This window comes from Canis lupus, chromosome 5, assembly GCF_048164855.1.
Source record: "Canis lupus baileyi chromosome 5, mCanLup2.hap1, whole genome shotgun sequence".
In the NCBI taxonomy this organism is placed as follows: Eukaryota; Metazoa; Chordata; class Mammalia; order Carnivora; family Canidae; genus Canis; species Canis lupus.
In genome coordinates this window covers 46782812-46803002 of record NC_132842.1, presented here as the reverse complement: position 1 = coordinate 46803002, position 20191 = coordinate 46782812, and the positions used below count along the sequence as shown (strand labels likewise).

Sequence of the window (20191 nt, the reverse complement as noted above, 5' to 3'; positions counted from 1 at the left end):
GGGTTAGGTATACTTAGGAACCACTTGATTTAACCTTGGGGCTATTATAAATTTGAAATCAGAACTAAGGTTTTTATTTTTTATTTTTGTCTTTGTTCTAAGATTTTTTTAATTTATTCATTTGAGAGTGAATGGGAACACAAGCGATGGGTCAGGTGGAGGTGGGGTGGGGTGGCAGTTGCATGGGAGTAGAAGGAGAGGAAGAAGCAGGCAGCCTGGCTCAGGGCTTAATCCCAGGATCCCTGGATCATGACTTGAGCCAAAGGCAGATGTTTAACTGACTGAGCCACCCAGGGACCCCTCAGAACTAAAGTTTTGACATAACCAGTCTAGACATGCACTGAAACGTTTGTATATATTGAAACAAAATAACAGATAAAGAGATGATTTAAATGAAAGCACACCAGATGTTGGTCAAGGCAGATATTTTTGCTCTTAGTTTTGTCTGTGTCTGTATAATAGCAAGCAATACTTCATAAAGAATCAGTGCTGAATAAAGCGAGTACTTTGATTTCTTGAGGTGAGAATTGTTGTCTTAAACCTTTTCTTTCTAATGCTTTTTCTCTTTTAGAATAAGACATCTAGAACAAGACTTACTGTCAGATTTTAAATCTATTAAAATTTAATCTGTCTGATTCCACTTATATGAGGTGTCTAGAGTAATGAAATTCACAGAGACAGCAAGTAGAATGGTGGTTTTCAGAGGCTAGAGGGAGTGAGGAATAGAGTTATTGTGTAATGGGTGCAGGTTTCAGTTTGGTAAAAAGAGAAAATGCTGGAGATGGATGTTGGTTATGGTTATTACAATATAGCTTAATATTGAATATACTTGATGAATACACTTAATGCCATTGAACTGTACATTAAAAAGGATTAACATGGTAAGTTTTATGTTATATGTATTTTACTACAACAAAAAATAATCTTGACATATACTTATAGAGCTCCATAGTATATTTAGTCATTTGATAAAACACAGCCAAATCAATAATTAGGGCAAGAAACAAAAAGGTAGATCCTTTATTTGAGGAAACTAGGAGCTATCTGTAACTTCAAGCCATGATGAGTAAAGATAGAAGCGGATGGAAAAGTGGCAAGTGACTTAACCAAATAAGGGTAAAATACTGAAGAGAAGTAAGCTGAGCTGCCCCCAGCACCCCAGAAAGTACTTCAGAAGATGAATGAGCTCTGAAGATGGGGAGTGTATGAAAGTGTGTATAATGGATGCTTGCCCACCAGCCAGCCCTCACTCTTTCTCAATGTAGTCAGCGTACCTCACATCCCTCCCGATAAAAGACAGATATTCTGGAATCATTGGCAGAGGGGAGAAAGAAGGATAACTATGCAAACAGAAGGATTAAATGAACATCTGCAAACCGATTAGCAAGATTCATGCTCCCTTTCTCTGCCCACACCAGAATGCCAGCAGGCCGACCTACATCCATCACTAAAAAAGCCAAGTGACCCTGGAGGAAGGAATCTTACAGTGATATCTGGGGTGCCCAGATAATATGCATGCCGGGCATCTGCATGTGCTTTAGTAAAGCTCCCAGGGCACAATCCCCACCCCACCCCCATGTGCACCCAAATCTTCCTATCACCTTTCCAGGCCCCACTTTCATTTATGAACTGGGGTCAGGGATCAATGCAGGAATTTGAGGATTCTCCTCTCATCACTGTTTGGTGGTCTATTTGCATGTATGTCTTGAATAATATTCAAATAGTTAAAAGTGAGGTTAAATTTGCAAAGATGCATTTGAAAATAAAAAGAACGAGAGTAAAGGGGAGAAGAGAAGAGGCAAAATACAAAGGAAATAAAACATCACTTAAGAAATTTTGGCTGAAAAAAAAAAAAAAAAAGAAATTTTGGCTGAGATCATGTATTTGATCCCTGCAGCGATTTGTTTTATCTAGTATTTTGAATTAGTGCAAAGTTCTAAAAGTCAGTTACAAAAGGCATGTTCACATTACTGATCCCTTGCAGAAAAGTTGGATTCAGTTTTTAAAAGGTGTTTTTTGCCCTTTTGGTAGAAAATGGAATTTGTTGACAAATGTCAAAATGCATACCTTTTCAGAGGTCTCACATACTGTTATCTTTTAAAACGATCCTTTGTTAGCCAGTATCACCTAATGAGGCATCAAAATGCCATCTGTTGTACAGCAAATCACCATTACCCATGCTATGAGTATGGCTAAAGACCTTATCATACTTTATGGCTAACAGGCTCATGATATTTTATATATAACTTTATCATAGTCTTTATGAATCTAAAAATTAGAAAGAAGGACAGTGAGCTAGATTGTTTAATCCTGGATACCTTTGAAACTCTAAAATTTACTGGCTATTAAATATGTCTATTGTTATACCTTTAATATACACACCATTTTTTAAAAGATTTTATTTATTTATTCTTGAGAGATACACACACACAGAGAGAGAAAGAGACAGAGGCAGAGACACAGGCAGAGGGAGAAGCAGGCTCCATGCAGGGAGCCTGATGTGGGACTCAATCCCAGGTCTCCAAGATCACACCCTGGGCTGAAGGCAGCACTAAACCACTGAGCCACCAGGGCTGCCCCAATATACACACCATTTTTAATGGACTTTCATTTGTTGCCACTGTCCAGCTATAGGGGATAGATGCTTAAAAACAATTCCAAATAGTATAATAATGATTTTTAATCTCCCACCTTCCTCTTCCTCTTTCCTTTTGCAGCACCCCCCCCCAACACACACCAGATACATCTGGATACAAATACTTTTTATGCCACCAAGGATGTGACTGTGAACAAATCGCTAGTTTTCTTTATTCACAAAATTAGTTTTATCACACCTAACTTATAGGGTTGTTATTAGGAACAAATAATAAAATATATCTAATATACTTAGCAGGTGATTAATAAATAATAATGATGGTGATTATTTTTGCATGTGAAAGCTTTATTCTTTATTTAAATGTATTTTATTTCCCTTGCCTCAGGAGGAAAGCTTTATTGTTCTTAATTAATTTTTAAATACAAATTTTAGGGGATCCCTGGGTGGCTCAGCGGTTTCACGCCTGCCTTTGGCCCAGGGTGCGATCCTGGAGTCCCAGGATCTAGTCCCACGTCGGGCTCCCAGCATGGAGCCTGCTTCTCCCTCTCCTCTGCCTGTGTCTCTGCCTCTCTCTCTCTCTATCATAAATAAATAAATAAAAATAAATTTAAAAAAAAAGAAAAAACATTTAAAAAAATAAATAAATAAATACAAATTTTATTTCTAATCGGTGCATGATGATTTTGTTTTTCCGTGTCTTTTTTCATTTTTTTTTTTTAAATTCTTGATTTAAATTCAACTTAGTTAATATGTATTGTGTTATTAGTTTCGGGGTAGAATTTAGTGATTCATCAGTTGCATATAACACCCAGTGCTCTTTACATCACGTGCCCTCCTTAATGCCCATCACCCAGTTATACTTCCCCCACCCGCCTCCCCAACAGCAATTCTCTGTTTCCTAGAGTTCAGCATCTCTTATGGTTTGCCTCCCTCTCTATTTTCATCTTATTTTATTTTTCCTTCCTTTCCCCTCTGTTCACCTATTTTGGGTTTTTTTGTCAGTTTTTAAGGAGTTTACCCATGTTGCTTAAATTTTCAAATGTATTGGTATAAACCTGTTCATAATATATTTTCATTATTTTTTATGTCTGCAGGAATTGATAATGATAATTTATGTTTTCCCAATTTAGTTCTTGACCAGAATTGCTAGGTGTGTGTCAATTTTTTATTCTTTACAAGAAACTGGCTTTGGCTTTGATGATTCTATTTTCAATATACTTTTTTTGTGTGTGCTATTGTTTTGTATTCTTATGTTTATTTTTTATTCTGTTAGGGTTTAATTAGCTGTTATCTTTCTAATTTCTTGATATTGTACCAAATAAAATGTCAATCTTTCTCCTTCCCCCCCAACTGTGCTGAAGTATAATTGATTAATAAAATTGTTTATATTTAAAGTGTACAATGTGATGATTTTTGATATACATATCCATTATGAAGTGATTATCACATTCAGGGTAATTAACTCATCCATCACCTCACATAGCTAACAATTTTTGGAGTGGTGAAATGATTAGATCAATTGTCTTAGCAAATTGCAAATATCCAGTATAGTTTTAACTATAGTCACCATATTGTACATTGGTGTACAGCTCTGTAGAACATTGAAGTCTTATACATTTTGACCAGTGTCCTGCCATTTCCCACACACCCCCAGTTCCCGGCACCACCATTCAAGTGTCCGTTTCTAACAGTTTAATTTTTCTATTTTTTCACTTAGATTCCACATATATGTTGTCATAAATGATATGATTTCCTTCTATCTCATGGCTGAATAGTATTCCATTATCTATACACATACATATATATACACACACACATATACATGTAATGGATATGTATATATATATATGATATATATATATCAAATCATCTTAATCCACTCATCTATCCACTGACACTGAGGTTGTATCCATATCTTGGGTATTGTGAATAATGAGGCAGTGAACATGGAATGCAGATAACTGTTTGAGATGCTGATTTTATTCATTTAATTATTTCTGGATATAAAATCAGTAGAGGGATTTTTGGGTCATATGGTAGCTCTATTTTTAATTTTCTGAGAACCTTCATACTGTTTTCCATGTGTCTGCACGAATTTACATTCCCTCCACCAGTGTACAAGGGTTCCCTTTTCTCCATGCCCTAGCAAGCACTTATCTCTAGTCTTTTTGATAAAAACTGTTCTAATATATGTGAGCTGATATGGTATGGTGGTTTGGATTTGCATTTCCTTGATGGTTAATGATGTTGAACACCTTTTCATATATTTATTTGATGTTTGTGCATCTCTTTGGAAAAATGGGTACCCAGGTCCTTTGCCTATGTTTTAATTGTATTATTTGGATTTTCTTTACCTTACTTTTCTTTTCTTTTCTTTTCTTTTCTTTTCTTTTCTTTTCCTTTTCTTTTTTCTTTTCTTTTCTTTTCTTTTTTCTATTAAGTTGTACAAATTCCTTATATACTTTGGATATTAACCCCTTCTCAGATATATGTTTTGCAAAAAAGTCTCCTATTCCATAAATGATATTATGGTACTGTGCTTTGTGAGAAATATATATTTGGCTATTCAAATGAACAAAATGTATTTCTCCTTTCTACTTGGTCTTAAGCCACTGGTTCCTGGTTCTTAGCTCCTAGAACCCTTGAATTTCTCTGGACAATAATGATAAAAGTATCCTATGTTATGCTACTAAGGTGACTTTGGGAAAGCCCTTAGGTAACCTAAGGATGGGGACTGGTTGCTAGGGGAACCATTCTTGATAAGAGATTTAGAACTTTCAGCCCACCCAACTCCTCCCCACCTCTGGGTTTGGGAGAGGAGCTGAAGGTAGAATCAGTGGTCAGTGATCAGTGATTTAATCAATATTGCCTCTGTAAGGAAGTCTCCCTTAAAACCCAAAACGATGGGGTCCAAAGAGCTTCTGGGTTGGTGAACATGTGGAAATGGGGCAGAGTGGCTTAAGGGAAGAGAACCAGGAAGCTCTGTACCCTTTTCCCATACTTTGCCCTGTGCACCTCTCCCATCTGGCTGGCTGTTCCTTGAATTATCCTTTTATAATAAATTGATAATTTAGTGAGTAAATAAGTTTTGTAAGTTCTGGGAGACTGTCTAGCAAATATCAATTAATCGAACCCAAGGAGGGGATTAAAGGGGGGTAATCTCTGATTTATAGCCACTTGGTCAGAAGTACAGGTGACATCTGATTCCAAGGAAGGAGTTGTGGGAACGGCCAGTCTATATCTGGTTGTTCAGAAAAACATGTTAACAACTCAGGCTTGTGACTGGAATCTGAAGGAAAAGGAGTGCATTCTTGTGGGACTGAGCCCTAAACTCTGGAATCTGATGCCTTGAGTAGATAGTGGTCAGAATTGATTTGAATTCTGGAATACTCTACTGGTGTCAAAGATTTGCTTATTGGTATGGGGAAGCCCACTTCCCCCTGCAGACACATACATGTTAGAATTGGGTACAGAACCAAAAAGAATTTTATGATGGTTTCCTTTGTGAAGAAACTTTTTAGTTTGATGTAAAAGATTCATTGCAACTCCTATCAAAATTCCAATGGCATTTTTCACAAAAATAGAAAAAAGGAATCTTAAAATTCATATGGAACCATAAAAGACCATAAATAGCCAAAGCAATCTTGAGAAAGGGTAAAGCTGGAGGCATCATACTTCCTGATTTCAAACCATATTACAAAGCTATAGTAACCCAAACAGTGTGGTGCTGACATAAAAAGAGACTTTATAGGGCAGCCTGGGTGGCTCAGCAGTTGAGCACCGCCTTCAGTCCAGGGCATGATCCTTGGGATCCAGTATCAAGTCCCACATCCAGCTCCCTGCATGGAGCCTGCTCCTCCCTCAGCCTCTCTCTCTGTGCCTCTCATGAATAAATAAATAAAATCTTTAAAAAAACAAAAACCAACAAACAGAAAAACAAAACAAACAGACTTTATAGACCAATGAAACAGAATAAAAAGGTCCAGAAGTAAAGCTGTGCATATATGATCAGTTAATAACACAGGCACATATATTGGAGCAAGGATGATCTGGGCAATAAATGGTGTTGGGAAAACTGGATATCCACATGAAAAAGAATGAAAGTGAATCCACATATCACTCACAAAAATTAACCCAAAATGGATTAAAGACTTAAATATAAGGTTTAAAACTATTAAAAAAAAAAAAAAACTCCTAGAAGAAAACAGGTGCATAACTCCTTTAACGTTGGTCATGGTGATGATTTTTTTTGGATATGAAAACAAAAGCAAAATTAATATATGTGGGCTACAAAAATCACAATGATTATGATTCTAACCTCATGTTTTACAAAAGAGGTAGGAAATCTGAAGGTCAGAAGCCTTCAAGATGTAATACTCTGGAATTTTCCTTAGGAACAAGAGAATTTAGCTCCAGGGAGGTTCACATATGTAGGAAAGTCCTTGAATCCAACTGTATACTTAGTGTAATAAGAGGAGAAATTGCTTGAATCCGCCTGAAATTCCCCTCCAGATAAGAAAAACACCACATTATATCCCCATAATGAGGAAATGATACAATACTTCAAAGTGACTTGTTCTTATTAATGTTAGGATTCAATATAGAATACCAGGAAACTTTCTTAAAAACTGCAGCTCTGTGGTTATTTTTCCCAAAATGTTATTTGACATATCTGCAGTGCTGAATTTAAGCACATTTGACAGGCTTGAATGTTTTGTTCGTTCATAATGTAGTTCTCAAAAATTTGCCCCTGACAGATTGGAAAGTGTAGAGTATCTAACTGTAACCTGAAAAAAAGAGGGGTGACTCAGAGAACAGAAGATTTCAAAGTGGGCAGAGTATTTCAGAGTAATAATATCTGAGAAAATCTGCATTGTGTGGTAAAAAGCATTCATTAACACCTCATTTAATTGGTTCCAGTTACTGCTTCATGTTTAAGCCTTAGCACTTGGTAAATGTCATAAGTCTCATATATCACGCTCACCATTAAATGATAAGAGAAGGGGAAATCCTATTTTAGAGTAGACTCATTTACTTCTATGCAGTTGGTGTTTTCCACATGAGTTTTGCCCACATCACAATAAGGACACTGTTTAGTGGTACGGAAGAGATTTTAGGTGGCATTTGGACTCTTTTTTTCCTATTAATACTTCCATGGGGGAGGACTGGGAATAACCTTAAGTATCAAACACATTTACCAAATAAATATAAGGTTATCTTTTAAATTTATGTTACTTAAGTAAAAAACAGAGTCAATAAAGAAAAATAGCAAATAAGTAATGGCATAGATGTGTGCCAATGTGGCAAAATTTGTGGAAATCATGTCCAAATGACTGAAGTTTAGGAAACATTGTATTGCCTAGTGGTTTAATTCAGCAAAATACATAGACGGATAGATGACCCAAATGAATTTATACATCTGAGGTCCATTGAAATGTTGTGGTGACAATAGTCAAATACAAGTCTATATAACATATTATTCAATGCATCAAGTGAATGCCAGAAAGAAGAGCAGCTTCCAGATCAAATGCATATTACCCAAAGCTCTTTAGACAAGAGCCATATGGTTCCTAATGTCCAGTCCAGATTCAGACATTTTTGTCAGCCTGTATAATTTTATGGACTTGTTTACTAACGGGAATCTGGAGGAGGGCAGTGCCATATCTGCTCCATTCTGAGAAGCTTTTTAGAGGAAAACAGACACAACAGTTAGATTACAAAACGTTATTTCAGAAATATACGTGTGAAAAACTGACCGAGTGAAGAAGAACTGTAATATTGATGAGTACTGTTAGTTTTTTTTAATCTGTCACTACCTTAAATATTGCAAGTAGAAGTAAAATTAGAAATGTAAATCACTGTGGCCTGCTGACACTGTGCATCTTTCTTTCTCTGTAAGCAACCTTGAGTTACCCGTCCAAGAAGCTTGGAGTGTCCTGCTTAGTTGAATACATTGTCAGCCTACCTAAACTTGTTTTCCTTGGGGACAAGGATGATATATTAGCCCTTGTAGGACTGTTACACAGTGTTTAGGATTTCCAGAGATAGGTTCTTGGGATACACAGAACACTAAGCAAGGAAGGAAGGAAAAGCTTGTGGGGCAGCACTGACCCCTTCCCCCTTACGTGTATGTGATTGCGAAGGGAGTGACAGTGAGCAAAGTAATCTCACAGGGACCAAGAGCCTTCTGGGGGATGGTAAAACACAGGGCTGATTATTTCCAGAAGGTTTAACACGCAACATTCAGACATTACATTCTGGGACCGTTGTCATTTCCTTGCTGAAATGGCAACCAGAGGATATTTGATAGACCTTACACGGAAGAGAAAAGGGCTTCAAATAAATCATATTAGTTGCTTTCTTCTGTACTCTGTTCTTTCTTCCTTTCCCACATTAAAATTCTAGGAGATAAAAGATAGATCTCCTCCCACAAACCCCTCCCCAGCTCGCAGATGAGTAGTTTCACAAACCTTCTCTTGAATTTCTAAAAATAACCAATCATTTCTAAAAATGATTGGTTAACCTGGCTTAAAGTGCCAGAAATACACCAAACATGAGATAGAACTGGGATCCTGTGAATCTCCCTGAGCAGTCATAGGACAACTGAAAAGCCTAAGGAGATAACTAGACGGAAAACAGTTTATTAGCCTACCTTAAGAGGCCTGTGGGTCCCTGAGGGGAGACAAAGTCACAACTGCACGTTGTTGAAGTGTGACCAGTGGAAGAGTTGAAGGTTTTGTTGCAGTAAAGCAGCCAGAGCCCCTGGCGGGATGCCTTACTACATTAATTTTCCAAATCCTTTGGGTGGGTCACAATTGCACTCCAACATCCTGCCTGCAAATGCTAAATAAATACCAAGTTCACGTCAGACTAGAGAACCAACGTACTAACTAATGTCATTTAAAGGATCAGAATCCTTAAATTATTTTCTGTGGATCATTCGCATGCAGAATGACTGAAGTCAGCACGCCCAGATGAACATACATGCTGGGGGCAAATGTGTGGAGGAGGGTAGCCAGGGCTGTCAAGTGTTGCTTCTCTCAGGGGCAATTCAAATCAGTCTAGATTATGTCTACTAGGAGGAAAGTTTTCATTGCAGATGTAGGAGGCAGGGCAGGGTTTGGTCTTCACAATAGTAAGAGATGTTAGGATGATATGATATAAGCTTCATTCCTTACTGAAGAGCAAGCAGTTAGGACTTAGCAAGTGCAGAGCCTTCAGTGGGTAGAGATCAATAAAATTTGCATATGATTTTCAAACAGAAATAAGGTCTAGAAAACATTGTGCAAGGGAACAGCCTTAGTACATGCAGCCACTTGTCCAGCCGTAATATATTAGATTTTTTTTCAGTTTAAGCATTCCAGCACGACCCGATGGAGTGGTGCCTGCCACACTCTGCTTAAGTTTTCAAGAGGCAGTTTGCGTCTCTACAACCAAACCCAAAGCGTGACATTTCATTAAGTAGGCTCAGAATAACAAGCACCAAACCCTCGAGTTCTCTCAACTTTGCTTCTGATGATAAATTTTAGTTTCAGTGTGAGACTTGGAAGAAAAATCCCCCCCTCTTTTTTTTTTTTTTTTTTGAAGGGGAGAGGAACAAGTCAGTTGCAAAGGGGTGTGTTCCTTATAAAGGTGGTCAGGGAATCTTACCCTGAATAACACAGACACCTCATTTCCCAGAGGAGGAAATATTTTATAAGTTTGGAGAGGTCTGTCTGCCTGGCTGGTTTACAGACCTGGTCCCTGGCGCTGGCCTGTCTGCCCCTTAGCTTTGTAAGTTTCAGCAATTGACGCTGCCCGGCTGGACGCTGGTTTTTTGTTTTTTTTTTTTTTTTCTTTCTTTTTTTTTTTTTTCCTCTCTCACTTCCCTGCGATGTTTTGAACTGCCTTCCTACAGACGTCACACAGCCCTTGAGGAATAGTTTCTGCCTGGCGAGATTGAATGATAGTTCTCATTCACAAAGGCTTGGATCAGAGTCTAAGCAGGGGACGCTGCGGAAATTGCCATCACAGGTAAAGCCCTGGGCCCATCCAAAGTGTGGAGAGCTCTGTTCTCTCGCTGACTCTTGGCTCCCCGGAGAAGAATGTTTTCCTGTGGTCGCCCTGAAATGGAACTGCCCTGACAGCTCTCTGGTGTTCAGTAACTCGCAGTCATTTTCTTTCCCTTTCACTCCACCTGAGTACTTAAGAGTGTCGGGAACCTTTCAGAGAGATTTGCAGAAAAGACAGGATCAAGTGGCTCGTTCACTGTGTTGGTTTCCCTTATGACCAGATGAAGAATAGACTCAAAATCCAGTTCCTCCCTTGGCAATGCAAAACATAAAAGAAACTGTTCACTTCCGAACAGCCTGGTGCTGGAGTAAATTCAGCATGAAAGAGGAAAGAGCTCCTGTGTCTTAGAAGCTTCCTTATGTTCTGGACTGGGGGCCTGAGCTGGACTCCGGGAAATTTGGATTTCTTCAAAGAGCCTCCCTTGGAAATGGAATATATTTAAAAATCATCTTTGTAGAAAGACAATTTAAATGTGTTAATCAGAATACTTGAAGACATTTTTCGTTTTTTTTTTTTTTTTTTTCCTTTATTTTTCCCCCCAAAATGAGCATTATTATGAAGCCAAGATCCCGGTCTACAAGTTCCTTAAGGACTACAGAGGCAGCTTGGTAATGTGCTTTTCTCTCATGCTTCTCCCCTTCTTTCCTTTTAAGATTGACGTAATACTTGAGTCTTTATTGCTGATGAGGTTCAAGAGTTAGGTGTGATATTAAGGTTTTGTAAAAAAGCACAGTATTGGTAGCACTTTCATGTCTATTTTGTGCCCATTTTTGTCTGCTCTAAAAACAAGGGTGCCCACATTTGTTTAACTCCATGTGGACCACAACGATTCATCTGATGGTAATTTTTAGGAAGGAAAGAAACTTGCATATGTTGGGAGTTTAGATGAAAACTTGTTGTTTTTCAAACTGTCTGATTTGGTCTTGTTTGCTTATGTTTCTTGCCTGCTGCAAGCGGGCTGATAGTTGGCAGTCTTTGCCATTGTGTTCAGATGCCTTGGCTCTTTGCACAGATACAGATAGGTTAGAGAAACTAATAATGTTACATATCTTTAATCATATGACTAACTTGAATTTATGTGGCTAAATGTGTATCAAGTTTCTTATCATTTAGTCATTTTCTGTTTTTATTTTATTAATGGTGTTCTCCAGTAATGTCTTTTTTTGGTAACTTTAGTGTTTTCAGTCTAATGAATAGTATCTGTTTAAGATTATAAAAATTACAAATTCAGTCTCAACACATATATAGGTAAAGATACAGTAAAAATGAATTGTTTGATATTCATTATTTTATGAAACACCGCCATAAAGCAAGTATTTATTTTTTTAAAGTATCTTAATTTCAATTTATTCTAATATATTAATCTACTATTACCCCCAATACTGATTCGATATGCTCATAAGCAAATAGCCCTTAAGGGATATTTTCCCAATAAGGTGACTTCTGTGTCTAGAATAGCTATTTATAGGATACTTTTCAGAGGTTAATCTTATTTTGTTTATCTTACTTAGTGCTTGATTATAAATAAACTCAACTCTTTCAGATGGAAATAACTATGTTTCACATAGGGGAAATAAAATCAATGATTGAGGGCAGGTGGTTGAGGATAGGATACTAGGCAGGCAATATCTATTATGTATTATTACATGAGCAGTCAAACACACATGCAAATACTCATGATATCTGCGTAAGGAACTCAGCCCACGTTTATGTGGTTGGGTTATCATTTGCTGTTATTGTACTAGTGTTTCATAGTGGCCTAGAATCAGAACTGTCCCTTCAGTAGTATTTCTTTTTTAAAAACTATAGATGCAGATTTTCTCTTACATCACTTGTGATTCCTTATAAAAGAATATATGCAAAAAAAATTGTTGTAAAGAATATGGGAAAAAATAAAATAAAAAAAATAGGTGCAATAAGTTCCTCCTTGAGCTTATTTAAAGAAAAGCTTGAATCTGCAAATTAATTTGTACAGTTCTTGTATGCCAAATAATTAATACTGGGAAATACTTATAATCCTTTTATTAATTACCATAGATAATTTAAATCACTGGCTAAGATAAATGGATAATCAGAATTTATAAAATCTGTGCATTTTATTCGTTTGATTTCTATCCTGCCCATGTGAAAAACTAATCAGATACTTGAATAAATAGTATTTAAACAACCCATTTCCCTTTCTACTAAACCTCTAAGAGACTTATTTTTAAATTCCAGGTTCAATGGGCAATGATTGGTTCATTTCAGGTGTGTAGAAACATTGCCATTCTTTACTCCTCTAGGCTGACAGTTTATTTTTATCCACAACTGTTCTATTAGTCTAAATTCTATAAGGTATTTTTCATAAATAAATAAGGAGACAATTCAAAATATATTCTAAAAACTATTGACTTATGAATGTGTATATTGTTCCATTTAAGTTTAAATATTTTGCATAGTGTTGGGGTCAGAATGATTTTTATGTAAGAAATAAATGTCTCTTCATGCTAAACGATTTCTAGATTTAACAGCACACTAGGGATACCTCTCCAGTTATCAATCTTACATCTGACTTATTAGTAAGATAACTGTTTGAGTATATCACTGCTGCCTCTAAATCACTTGGCCTGAGGTTGTAAGTGCTGTAATTGGTTTTAACATTTTATTATCCCTTTTATCAATTCAAATACTATACATATCTTTATGTGTATTTATATATAGTGAAATCTACATAGATTATAGATTAAAATTATTTTTTTAAGATTTTATTTATTTATTTGACAGCACACAAGTAGGCAGAGTGGCAGGCAGAGGGAGAGGGAGAAGCAGCCTCCCCTTGGAGCGGGGAGCCCAATGTGGGGCTCAATGCCAGGATCCTGGAATCATGACCTGAGACGAAGGCAGACAGACGCTTAACCAACTGAGCCACCCAGGCGCCCCAACATAGGTTATAGGGTAGATATATAGAGGAAATATATGTGTATATGTGTGTATATATATATATTTTTTAAATAGCAGCATTTTTCTCCCTGTGCCTCTGCACATACAGGCCCCAGAGAGCTCTTTGAGACAATGTTGTCTTCTTACCAGCTTTTCTGTTCTAACTAACTTCTCAATCACACCGCCCCCACCCTGCTCCTCCTTTCTTTTTCAAATGCCAAAGATTACTTCATCCTCTCAACTGTGGATTTCCCACAAGAGAGACCCCCTGATTTACCATGAATACCTATTTCAAATGCTTTGACTTCATTCTGGACATATGAGTACTCTGTTCTTGGGAACCCATCTTTTGGCTCTATCATCTTCATTTTGCTTAAATCTATTTTCTGTTCTACGGCCCACTTTCTCCGAAACTGTCTACTTTCCTCTCAGACACCTCCAAGCCAAATGCTACCTTTGGTAGTTTGCTAACTGCCTTCTACAAGAATCCAATGTTTCAGATTACTTTTTCCTTTATTTTTTCCTGTTTATCTCCAACCAGTGCCAGGAAAAGCCAAACATACCAGCTTGTTTACAGCCCTGATGAAATCCCTGTGAGATAGTCACATTTTTAAAAGAGATTTCATGCACACTCCTAATAATAGCATATACCTTTCCTTTTTAATCCATATACTGAGAAAAAAGGCTGTACTTATGGTTGCAATTTTATGAATTTTGAAAAAGTGTGATAAAATTAATCTTGAAAACAATCTGCTTCATTGTAGTTATAGGTGTTAGAAATTTAGAATATTATGCAATAAGTATAAATACTAGGTAACTTCTATTTATTCAACCGTTATTTATTGAATACTTAGTATGTACCAGGTTTTAGTAGAATATAGTATATATCCTTTAGCAGTCCTTTAAAAATATGGATGCATGAAATCAAGAAAAACTGAACATAAATATTTTCTTATGCTCTTAAAATTGATAAAATTAGCGAGCTCCTTGATTGGGACAGTGTTTACCTCTCTGGTTGTTTCGACAACCATTGTCTACCTTTAAATTCTATATAAGAAAGCAGTGAGGAAATTACATTTTCATAAATATTTTAATTGTTCGTGTCTTAAATTCACTTTCAGTCAGCAAGTATGTATTATAACAACACGGTAATATCATAGCATTTTGCTATTTACAAACCTATCCCAGAGATACTTTTCATTAATTAAGACTTATGTATTCAGTTTAAATAAAAAAATTATTAACCTTCCAAATATAAAGAGAACTTTGGCTTGTAAAACTGGATTTTGTTCCTTTCTGCTATTGGACGTTTATTATTTGGCATATACTTATTTAAGATTGTCCATTATGTATACGGGGTGGGAAAAGAGGTGCTTCTATCTAAAATATAACTTTTTTTTATAAAGCAAATTTTGAAACAGATTACTAAATATGTAAAAATTATACTTAGGATTATAAACATACAAAAAGTCTTGAGGGCTCTTCCAATGCCTTTCACAAGAGTTGCTTAACTGTGAGGGTAAAAATGGCAGGAAGGGAGGTAAGCGAGAATTTCTCTCCTCCTGTCGCTGTACTTCGATATTGGATGAGTGTCTTCATTAAGCAAGTATTATACCTTGAAGTTTAAATACATTCGAAATATAAGTACTATGTACGTTAGCAAGCTCATGTTTTTATGCGTAGATGTCTGCACATCTGGTAAACAACAATGTGCTCAGTGTCCAAAATATGGGGAATAAGCGTTTCAATACCAAGCAGATTCAATTTTCTGAATAACATTGCTGCTCAGGTAAATAATGATTGCTTTTTTTTTTCCCATCAGCTTTCTTCTACTAAGGTAAAAATTCAGGCTGGCTGAGAAGTCTTATTTTGACCTCCAGATCACAGTGAAAAGCATTGAGTGAAATAAAACTACTAGTTTATAAATAAAAATAAAAGAGTGTAACAGCATCGATTAGTATTTTGGAGGGAAATTACTCATAACCCCCAGTATCTCTTCCTCAACTGTTTTCATTTTTTAGCATAACTTGCATATTTTACTCGGTGATGGTAAATACCATTTCTATGCTCTGCTACACTTAACATAGTGGCATTTTTCTACCTTTCTAGTAACAATACTTGTAGCTTTCATTTTTTTTAGTGTGTTTTGTGAATGAAAACTCTGTGGAGAGTTTTACATATGGTATCTTATTTTTTTTTCGTAACAACATGGAAAGAGTTGTCGAACATTTTGGAGAAGAGGAAATGAGCCTAAAAAGTGAAACAACTGGGTCAAGGCAATTCAATTGCCAGGGAAGGCTAGGGTCAAAACCCCTGTGGACCTGCTCCAAAGACTGCCCTTTTCATTTAGCATGTTGCCTCCCTCTACTGTCTATGCAATTATCATTTTAACGACTGTAAAAGTGTCCATCTTGTGAATATATGTAAACTCCATTAAATATTTGGTTAGATACTGAGGAAATAAATTGGAAGTTGCCTTTTTAGATGTATGATAGCCTAGGAAGTTTAGGGCTGATGACGGGTGTTGAAAATGGCTGTTTGAAAGATGCCTACAATTATAGCCTCTAGGCTAGTATATTCTCTTTTGGTAGCAAATAAGGTCATCTGTTCCCTATTATAGAGAAATAAAGAGCAAAAGTTCAATGCCTCCCAGTTTTGAATAGATTATCTTTCTTTGTTCTCTGAAAGCTCTGTAAGGCTTCAGTTTAGAAATAAATACTGTATCTCAGACTTTGTATGAAGTTTCTTACTGTTTTAAGTCAACTTTGGAAAAGGTACAGAATCTTCTTTCCTACACGTTTTATCTTAGAAGCTTTTATAAAGGGGGAAACAAATGGAATTTGCATACTTTCACCCTGTGCAATACATATACTCTTGACTTGGCTTAGATTGGTTCAGAATTTTGACCATATGATAATCTTTTCTGATCCTCTGACTTAAGTTTGTATCACCTCTGTTATGTAATATACTTAAAGATACACAGCTTTTAAGAGAAGTGATTAAGATCCCTTCAGTATCATCTAAAACATAACTAGGGAAGCACAGAGTAGATTACAGATAAGCATTATCTTTAAAGTCGTAAATTATGAGATTCTTTGAAAAAGCCCTTTATCTTCTGTCCAGCCTACTCCTAATTTGCTGTGTCCCTGGAAAAGCCACCTAACCCCCCTGCAGCCTCATTCACTCACTGTAAAATAACAGGGGTGAACTAGATCCATGGATTTCAAATATGCTTTTTTCAATGGAACACTTTTTCTAAATGAAATGCTAATATAAATGAGTATATATGGAAGGTTTTAATTATACGCACATTTGATACATGGAGGTATAATTGTTAAAACATACATATGTATGAAACATATAGGTAAGAATACATAAACACATATAACAAAATTGCCACTGAATTTACACCTTTCACCCCATCCCAAATCCAATCGCTGTCTTTGCAGTACCTCTAAAGAGCTCTAGAATTCCAAGAAATATTCTTTGAAAGCTAATTAACTATGATCCTTTTTAGTTCTACTTTCTGTAGTGTTACCCTCCCACTGGAGAATCATTTGTATTTTCTGTACCCCCTTGTGGACTAAGATAAACTTGCGGGTGATAAAACTTTCTGGAAGGTTCAAATAACAACAGTTAACATATTTCTATTGTGGAAGATTGTAAAGTTATGGGACGATTCTCATTTCTGAGAAATCAGAGAAGAGTTGTTTAGACTTATTACAGATGGGAAAAATCATCATTGATTAAATATATGCTTAGCTGACATGTCAGGAATTCAGCATGATGATTGGTGAGGAAATGGTGAACTGGCATTGAACACTTCAGAAGAAAGGTGTTCTTTAGTTTGGGCATTTCATAGTCGGATTCTCACCCCCACTTTTTCTGTCATGTCACTGGTGAATAAAGTTCATAGATAATGTTACCCCAAGGAACACTCTCCACTCTATAGGCTCCACATTAATAGAACTAGCCGTGGTTATGTGTGCAGCCCCACTTATTCCTATCTGTAGCTCTTCTCTTTCTTCCCTATTGATCTGGAGCCCATCATGGTTTTGTCCCCACCACTAAAATGTGCCTTTTAGCAGAGGTAAAGGTTAGATCACTTATTAGTATCTTTGTCAGTCATTCCAATCATATAGTAAATTTTATTAAGTCAGAAGAAATGAGGACATGATTGTAATCATGAATATAGGAGTGGTTAGTCGTGTATCCACTCACCTGTCATTAGCAAGATGCGAAAAGTAGATTCTAAGATGAAGCTGGAAAGGAAGAATGTTAATGATGTCTTCCAGGAGATGTTTCTTAGGGAAAGATACGTAAGAGCTATGTATAAATGTTCTGAATGAGACTAATATTAAGCATATGGAATTGTTAAAGCCTGGATAAAGACATCAAGAACGGGATATAGGGACTCTTCTTAACTAGGTTGGTGAGGAATGTAGTCACAGAGAAAGCACAGTCTTAGTTAAAAGCCAACATAGATTTTCTTAGGAGCCCTTCCAGGGATTATCTAGCTTCCAGACAGATAAAACTGAAGTTTAAGATTTATTAGAAAGTGGGTAGAGGAAGTACAGTGTATTCTAGCCAAAAGCACCAAATCTCTCCAGGGATCAGGGTCTACAGAAAGGACTGGGATATCACAGGGGCAGAAGACAGTGAGCCTGGGTCAGGTACTATTAGGTGTAACCATGTAAAGAGAACTAATGGGAGGCTGTGCCTATGACTCTCAAAATGCCTTGCTCTGTGGTCAGGTTTAGCATAAAATAGGAAGTTTCTCCAAAAGAATGAAGAATAGGGAGAAGCCAAATCATATAGATGCAGTCTCCTAGTTCAGTTTCTCTTAACAGGGGAATGTCAACTATATTTATTTATTATTCTCCCTCAGCCTTTTCAGGGAATTGGAACATCCTGGGGGGTGGGTGAGGGTGTGAACTGTGGAGGCTAAGGTAAACTGCTCTTCAAGGTAAAAGTCACAAGAAAATATAAAGGCAAGATCATGGGTAAGAGCTGAGGAAGTGTGGCCAGAGAAGTTGGAAGGAAGATCAGAAAGGAGGCCAATATGGAAGAAGGCCAGCCAGTCTTGACCTGGACATCCACCACTAGCGCCCTACCCCGTTCAGTCAGACTGCCACCTTCTGGGCAAAAGCTGTCATTAGTGGATTTGCGTGTGGAAGTCATTTTATCCCCTCCCATTTCAGTCTTAAAAACTTGTGCCAGAGGATAAAGGGAGTCAACTGCAAATCTTCTCATGTCTCTGCTACACACGAAGGAGAATGAGAAATTAGAAAAGAAGAAACCAGTGGGGAATATATGCACGTTGGGACTGGAGCTTCCAAAGCTTTCTTACAGCAGACAGTCCTGACGTTTTACAATCCACACAGTCCAGACGTTGTATTTATATCAAATTTAAATCTCCCTTGCTTAAAATCTAACCCATTTCTTCCTAGTTATCTGTGGATAAGGGAGAGTGAATCAAAAGAGAAGTAGATTCTTCTTTAAGACTTGTGGAAACTGCCCGTCAGTGACTTCTTTGTGCTCTTTTCTCATTTCATACTGCATAATGTTCACTTTGAATTGTAAAGTAGATGGTACCAGTGTGACCTGTTTAAAAAACGTTTGTGTAAAGCATAGTTTCAATACGTAATTGTTTTCAGGCTTCACACGGAAGAGTGTTTCCATTGTGCCTAAGGTCTCCCTCCTGTTTGCAGTACATCCAAGATGAGAAATTCAACTCCTTTTAATTAACATGGGTGAAATATTCATATGTATCTGGAATAGAGAAAATAATAACTCCTAAATTCTATGATTTCATTCCACTGCAACGCAGCACCGAATTTTCTTTGTGTCGAGAAATTTATATGACCGGTACTATCTTAGTTAGGATAAATGACCGAAAAATGTCAACTTTTAACCAGTGGCATTTTAGCCTGGGAATAAGCATTGCTATAAATGTTTCCTCTGGTCCTACAACCTTGTGGGGGAGCAACAGGTAACTGATTGGTGCCCAGATCATGGGCTGGCTAGGACAACAGCTCCCGAGCCTCTAGTGATAGTCCAAATGAGTAGTAGCTGTTGTAATGATGGCCACTGTCGTCTATTGAGCATCTACTGTTTGTCAGACATTGGACATAGTGCTTTATACAATTTAGCTCATTTTGTTCTTGGAACAACCATATGAGGTAAAACTGAAATCACACAGCTTATAAATCACGGAGCTAAAGAAAAAATGTGGGCCAATTCCAAATGCCAGGTTTGTTGTTACTGCTACTTTTGTCCTTGTTTTATTGACTTTTTCACTTTCTGAACTGCCGTGGTGACACAGTGTTCTGCTCCATAGTATTCCAAAAAGTCATCAGTAGGCTGTTCCACAAACCTTTCCTCCCTGCTCTACATTGGTCGTTTCTCCTTTTAAACCTTGTACATCTCAAGAACATCTTTATATTTTGTCTGCCTTCTTTCTCAAGATTTACATACAAGCCTGTAGCCGTGTACCAGAGATGTGGATCAAGAAATAGAAAATGGACTTTGACACTGCTCTGTTCTTTGGAGGTCTAGCTAGTTCCTGACTTGTTCAGTTTATTGACTTTCTCCCCCAGTTCAGACTATAAACTGCACTGCCTT

General features: G+C 36.9%; 1 protein-coding gene and 1 long non-coding RNA gene across 42 annotated transcripts in view; one reads left to right on the top strand and one right to left on the bottom strand.

Moving 5' to 3' along the window:
- The window catches only part of LOC140633668 (uncharacterized), a 68176-nt gene extending 58818 nt beyond the window's left edge, over window positions 1-9358 (bottom strand). The window contains exon 1 of the long non-coding RNA XR_012031255.1: window positions 9249-9358. This is a non-coding gene — a long non-coding RNA (uncharacterized lncRNA). The remainder of the gene's footprint in view (window positions 1-9248) is intronic.
- PDE4D (phosphodiesterase 4D) overlaps window positions 1-20191 on the top strand; it is a 1448272-nt gene that overhangs the window by 1154972 nt on the left and 273109 nt on the right. For 2 of the 41 annotated variants that reach the window (XM_072826570.1, XM_072826558.1), the window contains exon 1: window positions 9279-11256. The exons of the other annotated variants lie outside the window; for them this stretch is intronic. Coding sequence is in view for 1 of the 2 variants with exons in the window: in XM_072826558.1 (XP_072682659.1) it covers window positions 11192-11256 (65 nt within the window). In the remaining variant the exon portion in view is untranslated. Of the gene's footprint in view, window positions 1-9278; window positions 11257-20191 lie in introns of those variants that run through there. 41 annotated transcript variants of the gene reach the window in all.